This window comes from Kwoniella newhampshirensis, chromosome 11 (genome assembly GCF_039105145.1).
Source record: "Kwoniella newhampshirensis strain CBS 13917 chromosome 11, whole genome shotgun sequence".
Taxonomy (NCBI): domain Eukaryota; kingdom Fungi; phylum Basidiomycota; class Tremellomycetes; order Tremellales; family Cryptococcaceae; genus Kwoniella; species Kwoniella newhampshirensis.
In genome coordinates this window covers 425,458-449,480 of record NC_089964.1, presented here as the reverse complement: position 1 = coordinate 449,480, position 24,023 = coordinate 425,458, and the positions used below count along the sequence as shown (strand labels likewise).

At 51.6% G+C, this 24,023-nt stretch overlaps 9 protein-coding genes across 9 annotated transcripts; 6 read left to right on the top strand and 3 right to left on the bottom strand.

Moving 5' to 3' along the window:
* Nucleotides 1–312: 312 nt before the first annotated feature.
* Nucleotides 313–756, top strand: IAR55_005344 (uncharacterized protein; the record flags this gene model as incomplete). Its single annotated transcript, XM_066948436.1, has 2 exons — nt 313–574; nt 698–756. The coding sequence occupies 2 exons, from the start codon at nt 313–315 to the stop codon at nt 754–756; spliced, it is 321 nt and encodes a 106-aa protein (XP_066801004.1).
* A 214-nt stretch (nt 757–970) lies between these two features.
* IAR55_005343 (uncharacterized protein) lies at nt 971–3,400 on the bottom strand (the record flags this gene model as incomplete). The annotated part of the gene is made up of 2 exons (XM_066948435.1): nt 971–1,788; nt 1,858–3,400. 2 exons carry the CDS (start codon nt 3,398–3,400, stop codon nt 971–973), a joined length of 2,361 nt encoding a protein of 786 aa, XP_066801003.1.
* Nucleotides 3,401–3,679: 279 nt separating this feature from the next.
* On the top strand, nt 3,680–5,973 carry IAR55_005342 (uncharacterized protein; the record flags this gene model as incomplete). The annotated part of the gene is made up of 10 exons (XM_066948434.1): nt 3,680–4,028; nt 4,082–4,161; nt 4,221–4,300; nt 4,385–4,524; nt 4,642–4,922; nt 5,031–5,129; nt 5,192–5,312; nt 5,379–5,402; nt 5,462–5,719; nt 5,819–5,973. 10 exons carry the CDS (start codon nt 3,680–3,682, stop codon nt 5,971–5,973), a joined length of 1,587 nt encoding a protein of 528 aa, XP_066801002.1.
* A 125-nt stretch (nt 5,974–6,098) lies between these two features.
* IAR55_005341 (uncharacterized protein) lies at nt 6,099–7,096 on the bottom strand (the record flags this gene model as incomplete). Its single annotated transcript, XM_066948433.1, has 5 exons — nt 6,099–6,170; nt 6,301–6,417; nt 6,619–6,754; nt 6,878–6,930; nt 7,010–7,096. The coding sequence occupies 5 exons, from the start codon at nt 7,094–7,096 to the stop codon at nt 6,099–6,101; spliced, it is 465 nt and encodes a 154-aa protein (XP_066801001.1).
* A 489-nt stretch (nt 7,097–7,585) lies between these two features.
* IAR55_005340 (uncharacterized protein) lies at nt 7,586–11,523 on the top strand (the record flags this gene model as incomplete). Its single annotated transcript, XM_066948432.1, has 8 exons — nt 7,586–8,263; nt 8,333–9,713; nt 9,763–9,800; nt 9,857–9,956; nt 10,018–10,085; nt 10,146–11,037; nt 11,130–11,343; nt 11,406–11,523. 8 exons carry the CDS (start codon nt 7,586–7,588, stop codon nt 11,521–11,523), a joined length of 3,489 nt encoding a protein of 1,162 aa, XP_066801000.1.
* Nucleotides 11,524–13,993: 2,470 nt separating this feature from the next.
* IAR55_005339 (uncharacterized protein) lies at nt 13,994–16,646 on the top strand (the record flags this gene model as incomplete). The annotated part of the gene is made up of 3 exons (XM_066948431.1): nt 13,994–14,693; nt 14,752–15,499; nt 15,548–16,646. The coding sequence occupies 3 exons, from the start codon at nt 13,994–13,996 to the stop codon at nt 16,644–16,646; spliced, it is 2,547 nt and encodes an 848-aa protein (XP_066800999.1).
* Nucleotides 16,647–17,310: 664 nt separating this feature from the next.
* Nucleotides 17,311–18,045, top strand: IAR55_005338 (uncharacterized protein; the record flags this gene model as incomplete). The annotated part of the gene is made up of 1 exon (XM_066948430.1): nt 17,311–18,045. One exon carries the CDS (start codon nt 17,311–17,313, stop codon nt 18,043–18,045), a length of 735 nt encoding a protein of 244 aa, XP_066800998.1.
* A 2,724-nt stretch (nt 18,046–20,769) lies between these two features.
* IAR55_005337 (uncharacterized protein) lies at nt 20,770–21,345 on the top strand (the record flags this gene model as incomplete). Its single annotated transcript, XM_066948429.1, has 1 exon — nt 20,770–21,345. The coding sequence occupies one exon, from the start codon at nt 20,770–20,772 to the stop codon at nt 21,343–21,345; it is 576 nt and encodes a 191-aa protein (XP_066800997.1).
* Nucleotides 21,346–21,811: 466 nt separating this feature from the next.
* On the bottom strand, nt 21,812–23,947 carry IAR55_005336 (uncharacterized protein; the record flags this gene model as incomplete). Its single annotated transcript, XM_066948428.1, has 10 exons — nt 21,812–22,105; nt 22,160–22,265; nt 22,322–22,474; nt 22,562–22,662; nt 22,728–22,768; nt 22,847–23,034; nt 23,088–23,153; nt 23,207–23,260; nt 23,314–23,345; nt 23,402–23,947. 10 exons carry the CDS (start codon nt 23,945–23,947, stop codon nt 21,812–21,814), a joined length of 1,581 nt encoding a protein of 526 aa, XP_066800996.1.
* Nucleotides 23,948–24,023: the final 76 nt, after the last annotated feature.

Below are 24,023 nucleotides of genomic sequence, written 5' to 3'. Positions count from 1 at the left end.
GAAGCGATGTGATATATATAGGTGCAGTATGAGATTGGTGTCAACTACCTCGGGCGCAACAGAGATATGGTGGATTGAAAGAAAGGGCAAGAGGGCACAAATACAGTGGGACTCCGCATTCGTATTCGATCAGGAAGATTCATTTGGTGACGAACAGTAGTATCAACTCGTCTCATCTCAATCTATCCTCTGCTGTCATCCGTCATCGACCAACACATATCATTCCACGACCGATCATCAACATCATATATCACACAATCTCACCGTCGTCTGATCTCAGAACAGACCTCTGGAGCTCAAAACAGAAACGACATGCCGATCCCATTCCCTTCACAATCTCAAACCCACTCCTCCCCATCCCCATCCCCATCGACTTCATCCCTTCATTCTTACCCTTCGTCCATTGACACGTCGGATGACTCCTCATCAGAAGGCTCAGACGACACGGAAGCGGAGATGGAAGCGATGATCCAAGAAGAGTGGGAGGAATCCTTACGGCAGATGGAAGTGGTTGTTTCCATCATCATAATACCGTTCTTCGCAAAGTGGTACGGTAGACAATTGGCTTATTGGGGTGAGTGATTGACCGTCTTGACTCTTGTACACACGTTTGCAGTTCAGTGACACAAAAATGGACGTGCGAAATTGTCACTGGGCCCACTATCGTGCTAGGGCCGATCGCTGACAATATGAATAGGCTTCGCTCGATATCAGAAGATTGGTAGCTTGAGTCGGCCTTTCTTTGGGTTGTCCTGATAGACTTTAAGAAGGTGTCAGTCGATGGATAGAAGGTAATAGCGAACATGAAGCAGAGGCGGGAGGAAGAGATGAGTGGAAGTATGGCTTAGCCGTCGAAAACGGCTAAATTTACACATCGAGAGCAAAGATGTTCAGCAGCTCGTCACCTCATGTTCATGTCATATCATTGCGTGCATACCAAAAGGGCCACATGTGATTGATCTGGACGACCTCATCCCCTCGCCTTGATATTACCTACAAGTCTACTCAACGCTCCCTTTTCCGGTCTGAACCCCCTTTTCTTCATTTCCCCCATCACCTCAGCCACCTCGTGCCATCTCTCCCCTTTCACCAAGTGTGTTAGTACAAGCAGATACGAATCGCTGTTCGGTGTCACTCCATCCCTCTCCATTCTCCTCCACAGCGCCATGATATCCAACCCCCTGGCCTGCCTGAAAAGCACATTATAACCAACCCTGTTCAATCTCAAGCCCGTTCTCGTCATCCTGTTAATCGTATCCCAACCGTCTTTCTCCCAGCCACCATTGAAATATCCAGCAATTAAAGCAGTCCAAGTGACTTCGTTCGTTTTCATCCCTTTGTGAAGCATGAGTTTGAGCAGATCTTCCGCATGTTGAAGTCCGATTTTGGTGCCGGATTTGGCCAGATCGGCAATCAACATGGAACACATCCTTTCGTTCGGTGAGATGCCTTGAGAATGCATGGTGCTCAGGGTCGACTTGGCAAGATCGATCCGACCGGCTCGAAGTAGACCTTGGATGAGAGTGGTGTACGTGACGACATCGGGTTTGAGATTAAGCTTGTCAGCAAGGGCAAATAACGAAGTCATGCCTTGCAAGTCAGCTTGACGAGCGTGGTGTCGTAGCATCGTGTTGATGGTGATAAGATTGCAAGGGACGGAGGAGGCAGGCTGTGAGGCTTGCTCGAATAGGTTAATGGCTACCGCAGGTCCAGTGGACGGGACAAGGAGAGCTGCAGAGATCATGTGATTCAGAGCTTGTATAGGCGGGAACGGCGCCGAAGGGTTACCTGCCGAGCAAGGAAGACTATTCAGCAGAGCTCGCGACCTTGTTCGCCATGATAAGGGTGTTCGCTCACCTTTCGCCTCTTCCGCGTAGTACAGCTCTCTACATTTGATGTCCTGCACCAGCTCATTCCATGCCATTTGTAAACCGTCCAGATCGCCCCATCTACCTAGTCCCTCGATATACATCATGTAAAGTTTCACGTCTCTCTCCCCAATCTCCTTCCATGTCGCTTTCAGATTTTCCAGAGCGCCAACGTCGTGCAATCCTTGGTCATCCACATAGTCCAGTGATTCCACTTCTTGACCACTTCGGAATGCATTATCGTTCGGTCGTGCTCGAAGCGCCATGAGTGCATAAGCTATCGCTCGCGGTAAAGGTCGGGGACAGAGAGCCAGTACCTGGTCGGCGAATACGTCAAGCGACTTTCCAGCTGCGGTCCGGGCATTGCTGATTGATGATCTCTTGAACGCTCGCAGGAAAAGGGCAAGAACGGCGTATCGAATGTCCGGTTTAGGATCGAGCATAGGCTCTGCTTGCACATCATCGGTCGTCGAGCTGGCCAACCGATCTCTGACACTGGTCCATAGCTTTATCAGACCATCAACATCTCCCGTCATTCGCAACGTTGTCAACTCTTTCTCCAGAGCCTCCGTCGTACGTGGTAATCTCCTCCCGTTGGGTCGGACAAGGGAAGATATCCCTTCTAGATAGTCATCGGGTTCTTCTCCAAGTCTTTGAGCAGCCTTCTGCACATGTTGCTGGACCTTCTCGAGCGGAGGCCAGATAAAGGTGGATTTAACGGCTTCGGTATACCCAAGCTTAACCCGCAGTATCGTCCAGATCGCCACGACAGATGCGAACAGTTCGACACAGGCTTTAGCAGTCTTGGCAAGTCTCGCTAGGCCGTCTTCAAAACGGCTTTGCAAGCTTTCCAACCGCTGCACATCTTCGTTCAATCGTCCAATCTCCGATACGAGGAAATTTGAGTAATTGTCGGCGACCCTTATCTTCTCTTCCGCGCTGAACAAGTCCTTATTTTCCCCCATGACTCGTAAGAAGCTATGGCCCAATAGACTGATGATCAACCGTCTGTCTTCATCTGAGAGGTTTCCCGCTGACGGGGAAGAGACGAAGTCAGATATCAGATTCGATATTCTGACTAGCTGAGGATCGAGCAGCTCTCGTAAACCTCGACGGAATATCAAGGGGTAAGCAATCTGTATGACTTGTTGCACGTCCAGTTGTGGAGAGGACGGAGCAGAGCGTGTAGGGAATAGGAATAGGAAACGCGAGCGAAGGAGTGAATCGGTTGACGAGCTGTTTGAAGATGAGGTAGCCTGTCGAAACAACCTCAAGTGAGTTGGGACAATTCGAAAGAGAGAGCTAAGAAGGCGGAGACTGCTCACGGATGAGGAAGGTCCTGGATCCCTTTTGGGGACAGATGAGAATTCGGAGAGGATCTTTCTTGGCCGTTGTGGTCGAGTAGCGAAGGCGTAACATCTAGTGTGGAGAAAAGCGCAGGCCGGGCATGTAGGTCGTGAAGGTTGAGGTGACGAGGAGCGGAGTAGTGTTGGTACGCGTCGAATTAGCTGTCGACTTGCCGAACCCTGCATCTTCAACTTCCTGATATCTATCTTGCTTGGCTCCGGACTCCGTCTGGCCGCTTCGTTACGACGTGTCGAGCATATGACAATGACAAGGAGATGAAAGATGTCGCTACGAAAGTCGGTGGACATTGCTTTTGGGTGTCTTGGATTGAAATTTCAATTTGGTTCCGTCTTCGAACGGATATGCTACTCACGACCGCGACCAGCAACCACGCAAGGAAGTTTCGAACGATCACTTTCACTTGATCAGAATACAGTGTATCATAGCACAGAATCTGGCCAAAGATGGCGCCTGCTCCCAAGCCTACGGGAGGCTCGTCCTCACGACCGATGGTCAAACCTTCCAAAATCCGCTATTTCAAGGGGAAAGCACCTACAGCCGCCATCGCATCTGACGAAGATGACTCCGATGACGACGGTGGTGCAGCTCAAGCACGTCAAGAGGCAGTCGCGTTGGAAGCTAAGCGAAAGGCGGAGAGGAATATGGTCGCTGGTGGAGCTGGGAGGGTGTTACAGACTGGCGATGCTGCGACAAAGGGATCCAAAGTTCCCAAGATGAAGTTGGAGTTACGGGACGTTAAAGTAGAAGGGGGGAGAGTGGTCCTGGGAGGTAGAGATGGTGGTGTCAAGGCTGGTCAGTTCGCATCATACATAACTTGGGGGATCGTGCTGATGTATGTACAATAGAGGAGTCGTCAGAAGAAGAAGAGACAGACGATGAGGAAGAAGAAGTGAAGCCTGGATTGCCTAAAGCAGGGAGCGAAGAAGTACGTGCGATGCCGTCTCAAGGCAGGGTGGGACCATTGTGTTGATGGCTGCGATCTAGTCAAGCGAGTACGAGACAGACTCGGAAGAAGAGTCAGAAGAGGAGAAGAAGCCTGCATTCAGACCGGTCTTTGTGCCCAAGTAAGTTAGAGCCGCTTGACACCGAATCGTCATATTGGACGAGCCCATTTATCGCTAGCTGACCTTTTAATCCAATTTTCACAGAAACGCTCGAAATATGACAGCGGAAAGGCTGGCTGCTGAAGCTGAAGCTGCACAGAAGCGAGAAGAGGAGATGGAAGCGCAACGAAAGCTGGATTCGAAGGAGCTGGCTGGAGAGACAATCCGTAGGGAACTTGCCGAGAGTGCGTTGTGCTTGAGTGTTTCTCCTCCCTCACCAGAGACTACATTTCACCAACTCGAAAGACTATCGAATGATTGGAATTATCCATGCTGACGCACCACTCTATCCGATTCAACAGAAGAAGCATCTGAAATAGTGCCCGATATCGACGACTCAGACGAAGTTGATCCCGAAGGCGAATTCGAAGCGTGGCGTCTACGAGAGCTTGCCCGACTAGTGAGGGACAAACAGGCCCAAGCCGCACGAGACGAGGAGAAGGAGGAGATCGAGAGGAGAAGAGCGATGCCGGAAGAACAGAGATTGAGGGAGGACATGGAGTATGCGGATAGGACGAGGGAGAAGGACAAGGGTCAGATGGGTTTCTTGCAGAAATACTATCACAAGGGTGCTTTCCATCAAGTGAGCGATCGCATTCTCACCCAGCTAGCCGTCTGTCAGCGATGTGGATCGTGAGCCACGAGAACACAGGGTCAGGTCCGGGTGCAAGGCTGACGCTGAATTTTGCAGGACGACGATCTTCTTGCTCGAGATTACACTGGCGCAACAGAAAGTGCAGTAGACATGACCCTGTTACCAAAGGTTATGCAAGTCAGAGATTTCGGAAAGGTCAGCTTTCCCAATTTTGTCTTTTTGACAACGGACACAAAGCTGATGAGGTACGGTATCAGGCCTCGCGAACGAAATACACCCATCTGGCAGATCAAGATACGTCACAGGGAGGATGGGGAGCTGCCGCCAGGCAGGCTGGTCCAGGTGGTGTTGGGACTACTCAGACAGGATGCTGGAACTGTACGTGCGGTTCGATCACACACGGGAACCGAAATACGCTGCTGACGAAGTTTCTTGACAATTTAGGTGGTGGGCCGCATCTACGCAAAGGTGAGCTGTGGCAGGCTTCATCACAAGTATGAGGGAGCTGATTGTGGACATCACTCCAGACTGTCCTAATAACAATATCAACGGTCCGAATGGTCTCGGTGGAGTCGCAGGATTAGGCACAAGTGCAAATACAGCGACATTGGGATCAGGCTCCAGGGGATGGGGAGGACGGGATATTGATGGCTCGAGGGGGCCCAACGATGGGAGGGACGAGCGAGGCGGAAGATACAGAGAGGAAGGCAGAAAGAGGAGATTTGAGGAGGAGAGAAGAGCTGGTGCAGATCGGGATCGAGATCGGGATAGGGATAGGGGTCATGGTACGGATAGGGATAGTCTTCGCGACAGAGAATATGTCAGGGATAGAGATGATGGTAGGGAGAGAGAACATACGCGTCGCTCCGATCGACGTCACAGAGATGGTAGGGACAGGGAGAGAGATAATTCCAGGGAGAAGGACAGAGCATACCTAAGGAGAGAAAGAAGCGATAGTCCGTCACGTCGGGACGATGGCAGGAGAGAAGAGAAACGTAAAAGGGATGACAGGGATAGAGATAGGCGGAGATATGATTGAGCGTGCACGTCGTATCCACAGAGAGGGGATCTGGTGGAAGGAACTAGTCATGGGAGAGTGTATGACTATATGCATGATTATGATGATGAGCGTCGTCCTCGTCCGACTGCTTGTGAGCGCTGCGTCTATGACTTTGACTTTCTAGCTTGGGCCTCGTTGTAGATCTTCTCATTGAGTCCTGCTCTATTTCTAGCGATCTGCAACGCGCATGAGTGAATCACACATCAGCTCAGTCATCTCATCTCGATATACATAGCAGAGGAAGGGTGGCACTGGAAGGTTCCTTCGTCGGAGAGAAAAGTGCACGGGAAGATATCTGCTACTCACTTCGAGGGCGTAGAATTGCACACGGGTGACGAGCACCGAGTTGTCCTCCGAGTAAAGTTGTTCAGCATTTCTTCTGATCAACGTCCCGAAGTTGTAGTCGGTGACTCGTTTCTCGTACTATCAGGAGCAGTAACGACCAAGTCAGCTTCGTCGATACTCCACTCTTTCACTCAGCCCTGTGTCACTCTGCTCATGATAGATAGACTGGTAGCCATGTTGCATAGTGGGCCATCGCTCGTTGGAGAGTTTACAAAGTCCACGAGACTGACGTCCTCGAGATAGACTCATGTCATCCTGGTGAGGAAACATACCACTCACAGGCATGATGAACTTCCTCCATCTCTCTTTCCCTCTGGCAGACTTCATCTCGTCCTCATTCAATACTCGAAGCGCATCGTCGAATTTGAATTCTGGGAATTCGTCCAGGAGGTTGGTATACAGCTCGTCGTCGATACTATCGGCAGGAAGAGTAAAAAGGAGCATTCTGTCAGCCCTCTCACTGGATGGATTCTGCCAAATGCCAAGTGCAGAAAGATACGCTCTTGAGCAGCAGCCGAAAAAGGATAGGTCGACTCACGGAGTGAACTTGATTTTGCTTGGTGGGATACCGGTGATCAGTTTCTCGTATGCCTAGCAGTAGAACACCCGATTCGTCAGCCCGAGGAAAGGCATTCCAGCAGTAGACCACTGGGAAGCTTCTGACTCTCACCTCAAGATGCTCCACGGTCTTGACGGCGAACTGCATCTCAATCTCTCCAGCGTTCCCTGCTGTCTCCGGGTCGAAAGGTGTAGACATTGTGCTGATGTTGTTTTGCTCTGAAGTCGCTTCGTCTCTCTCTCTGCTTGCGGGACGCAGCTCGACTATCTTTTCTTGTTGTAATGATACGTCCTCTCACGAGTACGGTGGCGATCCGCAAAGACTGTGGATGATGTCGATGCCGCTGTGTTTGTTGTTCTCTTGGAACGTGGAAAAAAAGTTGCAACAACGTCGAGTGACATCTAGCGTCATCCGCTTGAAACACAGCGAGATTCTTGATAACGCCACGTGGGAATCGAATATCAGATATGACACATCATTTGTTGTTTTGATATAGCGTGTCTCTTTCTCTCGTATGGTGTGTGCGCTTTGACCCTTCGCTGATGAAATGTCTCACTTTGCACCTGGAACTCACCAGTTCATCAACAAGGATTCTCGCATCAACGATCTTTGTGCAAGCTCTTCCATGTCGTCTTGCATGCCGTGGTAGACTGCAGACTGCAACCCTTGCCTGGCTAGCTCGACAGTATGCCCACCGGAGCAGTGCGAGTGCCTTTCCCTTCCAACTCACCTCCACAATTACCTGTGCCTCGACAACCTTCCCCCTTGTCGTTCTCCTCGGTAGGGGTTGACGCACCTCCTTCACCTCTTACACCCGCGTCGTCAATCTTACGAGGAGCACAGAGCTCCGTATCATCCGCATCGTCATCACGGATCCAGCAAGACACCTCCACGCCACGTGCAGCTCCCACTTTGTCCACATTGTCCACTTCCCCGTCACCTCCGCCTCCATCAGCAGCTCGAGCAGACTCGCTGGTCCCGACCCAACCCCTACCTGACTCACTACTGCTCAAGTCGACACTGTCTGCCCTCGAACATTCTGCCGTCACTCTGAAACGACTCTCCAAATCTGTTCTGACAGCTGCGTCAGTGGTACATGCAATCGCAGAACAGCTCGAAAAGGCAGAAGACGATCTATTTGTGGCGTTGGGAGACCTGGGAAGATGGTTGGAATCAGGTTATGGTGTCCAGAACAAACATCATGGGGTATGGGATAAGGAATCAGGGATACGGAAAGTTCATCGGGAGAAGAGAAAGAGGGAGAGGGAAGAGATGGAAGTTTGGGTAGTACATGGGTTGAAAGCGGTCAAGGCGGAGCTGAAACGACAAGGTCTGGCTGGTGATGGAGCTCACGCGAGGTACGAGGTGAGCATAAAGGTGGCATGAGTCTGACTGCACAAAGCAAGCTGACTTCGACTTCGCTCGCCGGTGCAGAACACCGCCAAGCAATTCTATCACCAGACTTCCGTGTACTTATCTCCACAAGCAGCATCAACTAGCTCAAACGCGGGCCCTTCCTCTCACTCCCAGGCAACATTTGTCAGTTCCACTTCATCCTCCAACACTGGAGCGGGGCAATCTGGTCCTTCCGATATAGCTCATGCTCTCCGACATGCCCAATGGGATCTGGCACGCTATAACCACCATTCCACGCTCCTTTACGCTGTCCCCCCTAGCTCTGTCGGCTGTCTGGATTTGCTTGTGGGATTCTACGGATGGGTGGGGGGATTGCTGGGTGAGACTCCTGGTAGGAAGGATGGGACGGAGGAGGGAGGTCGACGTCAAGCTGCTACTACTGGAGAGAAGCTCGCTAATTCCGAAATGCCCATTCAATTACTTTCACGTCCCTCTCAACAAAGCTCATCATCCGAAATTGGCACCATCAAGACTTCCCTGTCCTCTTCCCTCTCGCAGCTCGCCAAAACGCGGTCCGACCTGCTACACGCCTGGGCAGAAAGGACCAATCAAACTGCTCTTCTCGAAAATGAAGCGACTCGTCGACAACAGGATCTCGAGGTGGCGTGGACTGAGGAGCCCGACTCGCCCAAACCGGCCTATGGAGGTGGCAATGCTATGACTCCCGTTTGTTCTGCTGGTGTGGAACATAAGAAGGCGAAGAAGCACAAGATACATCGCTCGGTGGGAGGTAGACTGAAGGAGTTCCTCGCACTTTCGACAAGCTCACATGCGTTAGCCACGCAAGGGAACGTGAGCGGAAGATCGAGCAGGATGAGCTTGGATGTCGGTTATACACGGGGCGAGTACAGCGAGCCAGCCCCGATACGGCGGAGAACGGAAGATGGTTCGACCACACCAAATCAGCCAAGTTTGACAAGCGTGACCACGCAGCACCCATTCTCGACAGCAGCAGGTGTAGAGACCGGTCAATCAACATCGACATACACAAATTCAGCTCCTGCCGGGATATCTACACCGCCTCTACCGCCACCCAAGCAGTCATCCTCTTCACCACGCCCTTCGTTGCCATCGAGACACTCGGTTCAAATGCCGAACGGTTTAGATTACATCTCGCCATTCATCGCTTCTGGTAAATACCCGAGCCCCGTGCCGCTTGTAATCGCCTCCGATATCGAGTCATCGGCAGAAAGAGAAAGACCTCGACACAGTATCGATGTCGCAGGAGTGGGCGTCGGTCGACCGACTATCGGGCTTGGTGGGGTAGGAGGTTTGGGTGCAGGTGGGGATGAAGACGAGAGGAGAGAAGAAGCCGGCAGAAAGAAGGAAGGCGTTCTCTGGGGTCTTGGTAGCTGGGAAGGTTTGAGCAAGGGTAGTAGCGGAAAGGGAAAATGGGAAAGTAAGTGATACTGGTGCGTGTCTTTCAGCAGACTGACAGTGTCATGCAGAATTCTGGGTCGTCCTTGATCATTCGCGGATCTACGAAGTGAGTCACAGGGTGCGTGACGGTAGACCTCGAACTGATGCATCATGGTCTATCAGTATCGCGACAATCCAACTGGCATGCCCGAACACGCCCACGCTGTGATCGACCTAAAGTTCGCGAGCGTCCGAGAAGGAAGGGGGACTGATCGACGCTTCGGTGAGCTTTTGAACCACTCAAGTGATAGTAAAAAGTCGAAACTCATCATTCACGCTGGCAGTTTTTGAGATTGTTACGCCATCTCAAGGTCGAAGGCTGTATCAAGCGACTTCGGAGCAAGAAATGAAGGTAAGTAAAGCTATTCCTCTCTGACCGCGAAGCAGTTTCATGGTTGAACGTGTGTTACAGCTATGGCTGTACGCCATCTGCAATGCTATCGAATCGTGTATCAACGGCACCTCGTCCGTCAGGACTTTCGATGCAAGCAAGCTCAGGACTGTCTCGGGCTCCCTGGACGACCACGCTTTACCCACTCGTACCAAGCTCGGGTTGGGCTTCAATGGTCGAGTGATCGGTCTTGGTTTACCAATGCCACACGGCGGAAGACGGTCGATGCCTCCTACGCCGACGGGGGTACGACCGGGAGAAGTCGAAGAGAATCGAACGCGAAAGACAAGCTTGAAGAAAGTTCTCAAACAGAGCGGAGAGAGACTGTCTAATGCTGTTACTGGTGGAGGTGGGAGCGGACATACTGGAGATAGATCTCACAGGAACTCGTTCGGTGCCAGCCTGGACCTTCCCCGACCATCTTTCATCAAAGGAGGCAGTAGTCGTTCGAGCTTACCTCTATCTACGCCAGAGACCGATACAATACCCAGTAGCAGCGGTCTGTCAACACCGACAACGATATCCACTCCTCCGGCACAAGCTAGCGGCAGGCCATCCTGGGCGGATGGAGAGATTGAGAAGAGAGTGTTGGAGATGGCTGGTCTGGGATTAGGCCTAGGGCCATCTGCACTTGATGGGGGAGGAGAAAGTCCAGGATCTGCAAAAAGGCGAGTGAAGAGTGAAGCTGTGAGAAAGATCGATCATCAGCAGGAAGAAGATCAGCGAAGTCCAGGAGGACAAGGGATGACCAGGAGCAAGAGCGACGACAGGCATCCAGCTGGTGTAGGGCAAGGTGAAGTGGTCGAAGGGACCTTCGATATCACAGAGTTGAAGAGGATTGCGGAGCTGGAAGGGAACAGGACCTGCGCAGACTGCGGGAAAAGCATGAGAGCGAGTCGATGGGCTACAACAAGTGAGTGTATGGAATAAGCGGTATTTTCCCGCTTGCCGCAAGTCAAATCTTCTGCGACCTCATGCCTGACTCTTTCCTCTGCCCCGATTCAGGCCTGCGCAAGAACGCCATGGTCATGTTCATCTGCATCAGATGCTGTGGCGTCCACCGAAGTCTGGGCACACACATCTCGAAACCGAGATCCGTGGATCTGGACATCTGGAGTCCTGAGATGGTGAGGAGTGCGCAAGAGTGGGGCAATGAGCGAGGAAACACCGTGTGGGAGTGGGGTAGGCGTGGTGCAGAGGAATGTAGGCCAAGTGAGGAGTGAGTGGACTTGCTCTGCTCCGCCCAGGTGGTCCAAAGCTAACATGTCAGTCCGGGTCAAGTGGCATAACCGATTTCATCAGGGCGAAGTACGTAGAGGGAAGATGGTTGAGCGAAGAGGACAGAGCGAGGTTTGAAATACGTCCGGTCTCCTCTATGAGCGTAGGTAAGGCTATATGAGCGAAAAGGTAGGATCAGTTAATGCTTGCACGGACATCATGTATAACTAGTTGACGATATATCATCATTTACGAAACTCATATACTACGATCATATTTAATGTCATGTGATGTCTTGATGAGAGCCAGTATTGACGCTCGATCGATCGATGATGGGATCGTCCGATGGGCAGTCCGAAACGACTCTCTGTATCCGTGATATACATACATGTTTCTGTTTTATGTGCCTCCCAGAGGTCGTGTGAAAGGCGACGTGCTCTCTCTTTCGCTGTACGTGTCTGGAAGAGAGTATGGGACTGTCAGAGGATTAGAATTTTTTCTGCCCAGGACCACAATCTCTGCGAATAAATCCACACGACGTTCCGCTAGACCGGCTTTCTTAGACTTCGGAACCCTCTCTTGGTCCTTACGATTCCAGACGTAGATCTTTCGGATCCACAAAGGTTGTATGTACGCAGTCTTCTTCATTGTTATTAACTCACTTACTGCAATGTTATTTCCCTGGAATCTCAATGTTTCTTTCCCGACAACCGCCGATATTTATTGTACGTACCATACACACGTCGTCTCGGGCGCAAGCCCTCATACTGTGTGTGAAGCGAAGTGCCAGGATCGGTGGGATCTGATCACCGTAGACTGAACTAGGACTAAATCCGACTACTGGACGTGTGAGAGGATTCATGCATCTTTTTGTCCCTCGAAATTCAGCAGTAAGCACAAACAAAACTGATACTTGGCTGATTCAGTATGCGTGTGACATGAGGTCGTGAGTCGTGTGTCTTGTGTCTTGTGTCTTGTGTTTATGGAACCTCCCCTGGTATAAAGTTGGAATCGGAATCGATCCCAATCATAATCATGTACAGTAACCATTCGTAGAAGACACGTCGTAAACGATCCAGCTGAGCGAGCGAGGTTTTCGTATTCCCTTGATACGACGGACGAAAGGTAGATAGATTCACTAGAAAGCTTCCTGGGATTTCTGACCGTGTCAAGATTTCCATACATGACGCGGTCAGCAATCGCAGCCAAGCCACCACCGACCACTACACCGTCGCGTGTCCCGGGGACATAATCCATCCATCCATCCATCCATCCTTGCTAACATTACGCCTCGGCGTTGGACACATACGTGTGAACTCGTGCAAGCCCGATCTCCCTTTCAACCTCTTACGATCGTTCATACGCGCCGAGGAGCTTGCTTGCTTCCCCGCTCGATCTTATCGCTGCGTATTGTCACGAGTCAAGTGACTCTTCTGTGAAAACTCTGATAGATGGACAAACGGCACACTTCATGACGTTGTCGCTGGACTGTCTGTACCTTTCAGATCTGCCTTCCTGGGCGTGATTTCTGCTATAGCGTGTCGAGAGTGAAAGACAAAAGTGGAAAATGTAATGTACCTACATGACCTGTCTCGATCCGATTTTCCGACTTTTTGTGTATCCTGGATCGATTGACGTTATACCTCGTAAACGGATACAGTACATGCGGTTGAGTGATATTCCGAGTATCACCATCAAATCCTTACCGATGGAAAGGTTTCGCGTCTCCAGTGGAGTATCCGGTTCTATTCGTTACGAACAGTAAGTTACTCGTGCCATTTCGGTTTCACCCGAAGGCTAGTCCCAAGTTTGACAGGATTCTGGGACGGAGATACAGGGATAGTGGTGGTGGTGGTGATGGAGGAGGTGGTGGTGGTGGAGGAGGAGTACACAGCTTTTGGGTTGATTGATCGATGAACCCTTCTCAGACTTGATCGGCAGCTGAAGGATATGCATGGTGACTCGGTGCCATGCCACCGACACGCACCACCACTCCAATCATACATACATACATACACAATACATCTACCCACACACGACAGGATGTACATCCCCTATGACGCCAAATCTTCTTTGCGCTAAGTGATTTCCAGATAAATGAGAGATTTAGGGTGTGTCTGTTTTTCCATATCAGGATCGACGCGACTGAATTTCCACCACGGACGGCCACCGGCAACACCGTTGTGATGAATATCCCGTGCCTGAAAACCCCCACCGGAAGAGAGAATTCCACCTGAAATCTCTGCGAACGAGGCTTGAAGTCAATGCGTCCTGAGACCGGATTATCCTGAAATTTCACTCGATATCGCGTCTTTCGTATTCACCTCGAGTGTTCTAATGGGTTCATTACAATCTCCTCATGTTCTCGGTTGCGTGTCGCACATTCTTCATCCAGGTAGGACTGGACTGATCTATCGCATTCATTCGTCGCTTGGTGAAAGGGGGGGAAAGCAAGCAACACTTGGCATCCTCTTCTCTTTCATTTCCACTTCCTCGTCCTCTGTCATCTTTCCATCTTCCTCTTTCACTTGTCATCGTCTCGTCCCCTTTGTCTCTCACGTCTCTCGATCTGTCTCTCGCCTTGTTTTGTATAACCATCATCGCGCCGCTGGCCACCCCTCCCGTGTGCTTTCTCCTCAACCGTGTATACCATGGCGGGCCCAACCAAACGCACGCGACAGGAAGATGAACCACCCACACCATCTTCCTCTTCCTCATCTTCCTCGAACCCTTCAACCCCTACGCCCACCACTCCCATGACGCGGAACAACTCGTCCACGTCCAACACCACACGTCGACAAGCAACTCCCTCGACACGTCCCATCCTCACCCGATCAGCCGCTACCCAACCACCACCACCACCACCTAATGGTCTATCCCGATCGACCTCCTTGTTCAGCATCTCCACGCGTCGAACCAACTTCTCACTATCTTCCTCCGCATCGTCGTCCAACCTTGCTTCCACCTCGCTTGTCGGACTCGGTCTACCGGGCCCCTCACCCGCTCCATCCTCTTCAGGGTCGAGCTCAGGAAGAGGTGGTATGTTACTTCGTACTCAGTCCACCCCGACCATCGCATCGCCAACGCAACTGAAAGCATCGACGGCTGCCGCGGGGGGTGGTAGTGGATCCACACCGAAAGGCGGCGATGGCGACATGGGACTAGGCGGATCTGGCGGGAGAAGATTCGGGAAAGGAAAGGAGAACATACCACCGAAGAAGGAAGATGATAGGGAGGAAGGGTCTTCGAGGAAGCGGTTGAGAGTGGGCAGCAGGGGCAGTTATTCAGGTAGCGCGGGAGGAAGAGGTAGGAGTGGCAGTGTGGCTAGTGTCAGAAGCGAGACCACTGGTAGTGAGTGTTCTCCATTGATCTCCTTTTCACAGCATTGACTGAAGTCTCACTGCTATAGGCGGTCGTCATTCATCTCTCGCCCCGTCATCGTCCGCTTCATCAATCGGCTCATGGGGTGGTGCCCGTCTCCCCTCGCCATCTCCATCCCAAGCATCTTTCTCTGCTCAATCTGTTGAGACCGCCACGTCTGCCGATCCTCTTGATCTCCTCAAGGACGACGATGTCGATGACTTTGACCTCGACAGAACTCCTACTAAAGCGCGACCGGTCACGCGGCGCATGGCTACCGGTGTGTTTCCTCCGACCCCACCTCCCTCGTCGCCCTCTCTACGCGAAGTCGACATCGACAGCGCGGCAGCTCGTGTTGGTCTCATCCGGATGCAAACTGATCGGTCGGAATCCTGGGAAGACACCGATGTGGAGATGGATGGTGGAGACAGCAAGGTCAAGATGAATAATTACAAACAGCTCAAAGCTTTCCTCCGGCTATCGTCAACAACTGCTGGGGCAACCGTCGACCAATCCATCGTTGGAAGAGACGAGGAGAAGACCCTGCTCCGGGCATATCTCACACACAATGACGAGAAGGACGTCGGGATGTACGTGTCTGGTCCTCCAGGAACTGGCAAAACCGCATTAGTCACAGCGCTCGGCAGACAGATGACCATGGAAGGATGGAAAGTGGTAGAGTTGGGCTGTATGGGCTTGAAACTCGCCGATGTGTGGAGAAGGATTGGAGAAGAGTTGCAGTGTGGCAACAGTGAGAAAGACGTGAAGGAGTATATTTCGCAGGATACGGTCAAGATGTAAGTGCGATCGTATCAGACATCCAGAACGTGCTGACCATCATACAGCTTCATCATACTTGACGAGGTAGACTCGCTCATGCCACCCCCTCCATCCATCGCACCGCCTGCCACTTCCCACCTGCTCACCAAGCTTTTCTCTTTACCTCTCAGCTCTTCTACCACCAAACTTGTTGCCATCTCCAACACGCTTGACCTAACTCTTCGAGCGCGTCTCGTCCTGCCTGACAGTCTCCAACCACAAGTCTTGCCATTCAAGGCGTACGGTGCGACCGACATGACGTCGATCATCAATGCCCGACTCGCTTCTGCTAGCGTGGACGGTGTCAAAGTAGACCCCACTGCCGTGGTCCTACTGGGACGAAAGGTCGAAGCGCAAAATGGTGATCTGAGAATGTGTCTCGGTGTCCTCGGTTCCGCTGTCACTCTCGCTGAAGCAGAATGGATCAAGAAACTCTCCATTGCGGCGTTATCTGGTGAAGACAAGGTCGTGCCAATGACCAAGGTCGCTGTTGGGCACATCATGAAAGCACTCACATCGTACACACAACAACTTCGTGCGGCGGCGGGCTCCTCGACCGGTGGCAATGTCTCAGCCACAAGCAAGAAGATTCGCTCGGTGCAATTGCAAGGCAAGATGGTATTGATGTCGATGCTAGTTTTCCTCTCTCGTGTGCGAGCGGGTTTGAACGGATGTCCCGCGATTGGAAATGGTGCTGTCACCCCTCCGACAACACCATCGAAGACTCCCCAGACTGCCGATATCACCATCTCCAATCTCTATGCGACATATTCTCACATCTTGTCTAATGTCAACTCGCCCTTCCCACCAGCGGCAGAGTCGGACTACCGCGATCTGTTGGGCAATCTCGAGACCCTTGGCCTCGTCAGCGTAGCAAGCAGTGGTTTGATGAGCAGGTCTCATTCTGCCTCGTCGAGGGGAAAATCGGGCAGTGCCGGAAAGGTCGAACTGTGTGTGAGGGAGGAAGAAGTGAGGGAAGGTTTGGGTCTGTTAGAGGGACAAAGTAAAGGTATAGCGGAGGAAGAAGTGAAGAGGGTATGGGAAAGGGAAGAAGGGAAAGTGAAGAGGGTGAAAGACAAGATGGCTCAGGCAAGTGCGGTCACGGAGGGAAGCGATTGTTTCTAGAACCAGTTCAACAACGCGACGGAAGAAATGTTGACGATCGCACGCAATACGAAGAAAGATCGCATAAACATCTCTCGCTCTGATACAGTAGTTTACATATATACGGTTGCTTGATGTAGTGTAACGTTTTAGTTTGTTCATGTACGACGACGAAGAAGACGAGGGAAATCAGGTTTTTTAAGTATTTTAGTCATATTTTATCTATAACTTGATGGGTGCACATCGATGTGTTATTTCTACTATGAGAGGAGACCGTAAGACGTGGATGAATATGAGTAGTAGTGTCTGACGCATCAGAGGTGGGGTCTGGTAACTTGGCAAGAGTAACTTGACGTGTGATCGAACACCTAATCCCAAGACGCAAAGGGGTTTGTATCGGATGGATCCTTGTTGATCTGTGTGGCGTGTGGCGTGTGGCGTGTGGTATGGAAGACGGTGTCAGTCCGTCCTTTGACAAGTTGACACCCCCGACCTTTCACACGCTGACAAGTGAAGGGAGACTCAACGTATGGATGCTGTCCAAGTCCTGATCGAAATGGGCCATACTGTAAAGTAGAAGAAGAGTGGCAACAAGTTTGGTCTCAACGTTTCTGTGACCGACACTCATCGGGCTTGTCACCATACACACCAATCAAAGCATTGGCATTAGCTCAATCCCTTCATCATGTCCACCACCTCAATGACCAGGTCCAGGACCAATAGAGAAGCCGCCGTATTGGGTAACAGCTTATATCGATCTGGATTCAGCCCTTCCCAAGACGGTCCAGACATGACATCCCTCATCTATACCGGCAGCTCACCTACCTATACTGATCCGTCCCCAACAAGTGATAGATATATTGAGAATCGATCACATTTCTCCGATTGGTCGAGCAGTTCTTCACCGTCCTCCTCGAGAGGGGAAAGTGGTGGCAAAGCTCGACTCAACTCACTTCCGTACGTCAACTTCTCTAGACCCAAGCCATACGATCCGATCGCCATAGAACGCGAAGAGGAAGTAGAGACCTACAGCGGCGGCGGTTCTTACTGTCAGCCGACTGGTTCTTATCTTACAGCACCCCCAAGTCGAGATTCATTTTCCGACGGTATGAGCAGGGGGAGAAGCCAGGATACATCGAGTTTCAGGTCATCTGGTACGGGGACAGGATGGTCAGAACGGTTGGGACATCAGAATCCATTGGGCTTACATCCAGTCCACCTTGGTGGCGACGAGTCTCAGAGTAGTGAGACGAGTGGGGCCAGGGGAACAAGTTCGGTTGGCGGGGACGGGAGCATCACGGACGACTATGAGTCTCGGACTGGAGTCAGGGACGATTACGAGCTCTTACCTGTCGCAAGGAGAGTGGAGAGGTCGATGAGATACAATGTTCCCCAGAAAAGATCCTTCGATATATTGTGAGTTCAATCAGGATCACATTCCATCAACATGTGACTGCTTATTGATGCTGACGTTGGACTTTCGCACTGATATATGATATAGGAGTGAGAAGATGTCCCCCTCGATGCTCTCACATAGGCAATCGGTCGGACACAATTTATGGATGAATTCCGCAGTAGCTCGTCCTTTGACTACGTCCGTCTATTCTGCTAGTTCTCTTAGTAGGTGAACGTTCAGTGGATGCGCCGAGTGGTATGTCCTCTGGGTGGAAGCTTGATACTGTGCCAGCTCATGGCGGTCCTCCATATGCACATTTGAATTCCACAACATGATCTTACTGATTTCTGAAGCTTCGCCCACGACTCGGTCTCAGCAATGATCTCGATCTGGTTTCAATGCTCTAGTACGTTAGCCACCACCTCTGTTCGTGACGTGCTCAAAGAGATCGGTCTCCGTCAGCAAAAGTGCGGCGCCGATTCGACATTCCGATGTAACTCCGCAGAGAACTCAACCACCACCAGCCTCTATGACCTCATGTATGCCAGCGCGAACTTGTGTGGTGGCTATGCTGATCCTTTGAGAATCCTTTCATCAATATCAACCAGCATACAGGACAGTACAGCTCCCTGAGGCAAAAGTACGAAGGCAAAAGGGTCGGTCAAAGGTCTCACCCACCTTTTGATGTTGGCGGTGACGATGCAGCCTTCTTTTGATCTTTCAACTGGCGGATGGACATTGGTCATTTGCCCCGCTGCTGGCGAAGGTATAAACAGGCCAGGAGAAGAGGTCAGGGGGGCTCATATTCTCCTCGCAGCAACACTGTTATTGAATACCGCTTCACCACATCGCCGCTTCACAACCCAAATCTCGACTTTGACCGCAACTCACATCTTTTCGACCAACATGACTGAACATCGATACAATAACCCTTCTTCTTATTCGAGGCCGATGCTTGTATACCGTGCTCGGCCTCGCTTGATGGAACCCTCCAGCGCGTTCTCGCCGACCAGTCCGGCCTCACCCGGTGAGGTCGAATTTTGTTCCAGCAGGAGGGACAGTTTCACCGACGCCTCAGAGGCTCGTTACGAGTATCGGAGGCCGTACGGGAGTGCCAATCGTGTTTCAAATGTCGGAAGTAGTCAAAGGGACTATGGACAGACTGCGTACAGTCAGGGCAGCTGCGACTCTCAGACCCCGCAGCCACTAGCCGCTGTTTCCAGTGACAAACGAGAGAGCATTGGGAGCTTCACATCCACTCCTTATACTAACTCTCGTCCTACCCCGGAGCTCCCTGCTCCATCACAAAACGCCTACCGTTGCGGGCCGTCTGCTACCTATCAGACAGCATCGGGAAGAGGGGAGGAGAGAGATACTGATCGTGGTGGAGATCATGAGCCATCCCCACGCAGGTCGAGGCAGCCACCGATAGTCACAATGGGAAGACCGGTTCGACCCGTGGATAGGACCCATGATGATCGTTCTTCCCGTACCCGTGCTCGTTCAGTTGTTGGCTCGTTAAGAAGAACCTCCTCTCGAACTAGGGAAGATTGGAATGACGAGCCCTCTTCGCCGCCATCTCGCCGTTATGAACAGCCACGATCTCGGAATCAGATTAGGTCCCAATCAGGAGCCCGGGGGACGTCCAGACCTCCTTCCTTTTCCAGTACCTCGGGTACCTCGGAGGTCAAATATGGGCCATATGATCACAGAGACCCAGAGTCCTCCTTTCCGCTGGAGTCAGAGCGCTTTCCAAGTGACTCGCAGACTGGAGATAGAGAGTATGGCGGATGGCACCCAAATATGGCAAGAGGGAAGAGGGACAGCGTGGTTGGGCCGGCGGAGAAGCGAATCATGAGATCTGCTCGATACCACATGGAAAACAGAGACACTGTGGCTGAGCGAGTGCGAAGCGAAAAGCGCCACCTGTAGGTAGCTTTGTTTGCCGCTTACCATTCAAGCGTCTTGCTAACAGATACTTATGCCATTTCAAAGCCCAAGAAAGCTGCCAAATTTGACTGCACGGCTCACTGCCAATGAAGAAACGGAAGAGGATCAGGAAGAAGCGTGGCTCAGGAACCCTCTAGGTCGCGCTTCCACGTATCATGACAAAGACTGGACACGGAATGGTTATCAGCCAAGATGATTTCATCATCTCGTTCCTAACATTTCCCTCTCTAGCAAAGGACCTGTTCTGTTCATGCCATGCATTTTTGTAGGAACTGCGACAGAATGAGGCAAAGTCTGATCTTGTTTCCTGCTTTGTGTAAGCTACTGTACGTATCGTACGTGGGACGAACGTGCGCGCAGCTGTGTATACATCCTTTGTTTTTTGTTTCTGTCAAGCGAAGCGTCTTGCGCTACGTCTCCCGTTGTCGGACGTCGAACGAGGGTGCAAATTCCTCTTCACGCTGTATATCTAAGCCTCTCTCAGTCTTTCTTGCTGTCAGGCGTTCCTTTCGGTGAGTTTGAGATACTGGAGCTCGCTCCCTTCATCGAGGAGGTCCGAAGGGAACTTGTGAAGGGAGTTGCAACGTTGCTGTTTCACGCTGTTGCATTTTACTGATACGCCCATTATCATATATTCAAGCCTACTCATGCCAAACTAGCTCCGGGAAACTACAAATATCATCGACAATACCGCGCAAGCAACAATCTGACCATTTAAACTCCTACGGTAATTCGAGTCACCTCGAGCATCTTCCAAAAGTGCCACGACTGATATCCGAGCTTGACTGATCCAACAACATGTCAGACAATCAAGACGCAAATTCGAAACGTGAGGGGAAGCAGCCACAACGATTGACCATTCCCTCCCAGACTCAACCCTCGACTGGTCAAGGCGATGGAAATGCCAAGTTCTCCCATCTGGCACGACGGGGAACTAGTGGTGCGGAATCGAGTCATACCCTCAGAGACTCGACCGGCTCCCCGTCCACCGTGGTCGCAGCCAGGGGTGATGCCATCGTAGCCCGTATGGTGAGAGGGGAATCAGCTGGAAGTGGGTACTCGTGGTACGGCGTCACTTCGCCGTCCACAGAAGCGTCTCCGTCTCCTTTGATTGCGGAAAGTTCGCGCAGAAGAAGACGCTCGTTCGGGCACCCGATGCCAAGAGACACAAGCTTGCGCAGGTCCGGATCGTCAGTCATGTCTGTACTAAGTTACCAGGCCGGACAGTACGAAGTATTGTTGAATGGCACGGTGATCTCGTTGGGAGAGGACGACTATAAACAATATCTCAAGGAGTACGGCGACAGCATCGCTGAGAGCTCAAAGGCGAAAAGCAGTTCGCAGACAGGCGCCCAACACTCGAAAGAGCCTTGAAGGGGCAAACCTAGAGAGCAGGACGTCTTGATCACCGAAAATGAACTTATTGTCTCCTAGTCTCCTAGTGAGGTGCTATACTGTTACAAGAGACTTTCGACTCGATGAGCGCCATCTTGACCTGCATCCTTTCCGCCACTGGCGTTAAATCCCTTTCGTCTTGGATTCCAGTGTCCACCCTTCCTGCTGTTCTGTCCGGCTTTTCAGCAGCCCTTTCCATTCTTTGTTTGCCCTTGGGACTTTATCGTTGTGACTCCCTTGGAAGGTTTGTGCAGCGACTTGACTATTCAGGAACATACCACTTTACCATGATAGACCATGACGGTTCACATGCCAAGCTCGGTATCAACTTCTGCTTTCACGTACTACTCTGATGCATCTGCCCGACTTGCTCTACCTGAACAGTAAACCGCTGACTCCGGATTTTGAGATCATCTTCCCAGCATACACGCATAAGACAGCAGATCTAGACCTTTTCCATATGAGCTGCTTCATGTTTCTCTTCGTCTCTTCTTCCTGAAACCAGCTCTGTGGGGTCAACTTCACCACCGCCGCGTTGAGTGGCAACCTTAGCTTCTTCGAAGTGGGAGTGGTCGGCCTCGGGGCCACAGATGACACAGAGGATGCCCCAGGCCATTACCGCGCCCATGAGGATACCAATGATCTTGGCATAGTCGGGAGTCTCGGTACCGTGGAGCTTGAGCGTCTCTCCAGCATCGGCTTCGATTTGGGCAGCTCCTGAGGAGGCCATGTTACCGAGCTGGGGGATGTCGAAGTCAGCTTAGGCTTTTGGGTGTCAACGTCAGCGACCTACCTGGTAAGACAATCCAGCGAACAGAGCTCGGAAGGCAGGAGGTGATACTTCACCCAAATACACTGGGACGATCCCCCACGCACCTTGCACACCGGCCTGAGCGAAGCTGTGTTTTTCAGGTCAGTCACATGGCCAATAGGATGAAATGTCTCCCACACTCACAAAGCTCCGCTCGATAGAGCCCCAAAGGAACTGGGGATCAACCAAAGTGGGGCGAAGGCACCGGTGAAGAAGATACAGACAAGGATGGCGAAGCGTCTTCCAATGTATTGAGAACAGTATCCAGCGATAGTCCCTCCAACCACGGCACCACAGCTGAGTTTAGAGTCAGCAAGCGGATGGTGATTGTAAAGTTAGGGAGGAGGGTCGTGAGTTTCCACGGAAAACGTTCCAAGCACTCACTTCGAGATGATCGTGGCCTTCGATGCTTGCTTGGCGGTGAAATGCTTGGAGCTGGTGAGGTATCTAGGATACAAATCCTGCGAGCCATGACTGAAGAAGTTCTACGATGTCAAAGGAACCTGAAGTCAGTGCCACTCGTGACGCACACCGCAAGTGCCACACTCACGAAGAACGTCATCAAGCACACAGCCCAAATCCATCGCAACCCTGCATGCAAGAGGACGTCAACATCGTTCTTAGACATACATATCATAGCAACGACACAAAGTCGGAAGCCAGACTCACAGTTGGTCCTGAACATGTTCTTCATTTCGATGAAGAACAATCGAGTGGTTTCTTTACCCGAGATATTCTGTGCCTTTGCCTCTTCTCGCGCCAAGATGAATTGTCTGGACTCGGGTAAACATGCTCGAACGATTGCGGCCAAGAGTGAGAAACCGGCACCGAAAAAGTAAATGCTTCTCCAGTGATATCTAAATGCAACCCCATCAATATGTTTACACTTCATATGGATCGAGGCACCCACTTGCTGCTCTGGACCACGGTAAGGTTGATGACCGCGGCTAGAAGATAACCGACAGCGTAACCTTGTCTGGGGGAATCATCAGTATGGCTACAGAACCTCGACAGACCCATTCCACTCACTGCATGATACCACTGAGCAACCCTCTTGCAGCCGCTGGGACGTTTTCGAGGGCCCTGCTTCCGATGGTAAACACATGATCGTGGTCACGATGAGATGATATACTCACGTGGCACTAGCTTGACCCCAGATTCCTCCCATCTAAGCGTGGTGTCAAATGAGTTTATGCACGAGAATGCGGCGTCACATCCACTCACGGCGATACCGAACAGCGATCTCACAGCCAAGAACTGCGAATAGGTGTTGACGAAACCCGAACCAAGCTCGAAGACCATGATGAGAAGACAGTTTCCGACCAAAGTCCATTTCCGACCGAATCGATCCGCCAGCATACCAAAGATGAAGGCACCGAGCGATCTGAACAGTAGAGTAAGAGTGATGGCCGTCGTGATCTTGGTAGTCTTGACCTCGAATTGTTCAGCAAGACCGTCGATTGTGAGCGAGACGCAGAAGAAATCGTAGCCGTCGACAGTCCAGGCGAGCCAACCGGAGAAAAACATGAGCCAACCGAAACCGGACACCATCCGAATGAGTTTCAAGGGGTTCTTGGTCTCTGGGATCTCACCAGCCATGGGCTGACGGGCGGAGGGGATCATCGCTCGGAGGAACGACTTGTTACCCCTGTTTGCATGCCAGAGCGAGAGTTGGTGCTTGGCCGAAGCCGGACGATGAGGGACATGCGATGCATAGTCCGAGTTGCCATCATGGAGCTTGGATGCTGCAACAGCTTCGTGGATGGACATGATGTGGGGCCCGTGGTGACTGAATACGAGCAAAGGAAAATCGAGAAGGGGTGTGTTGGGGGAAAAAACTGGAAAC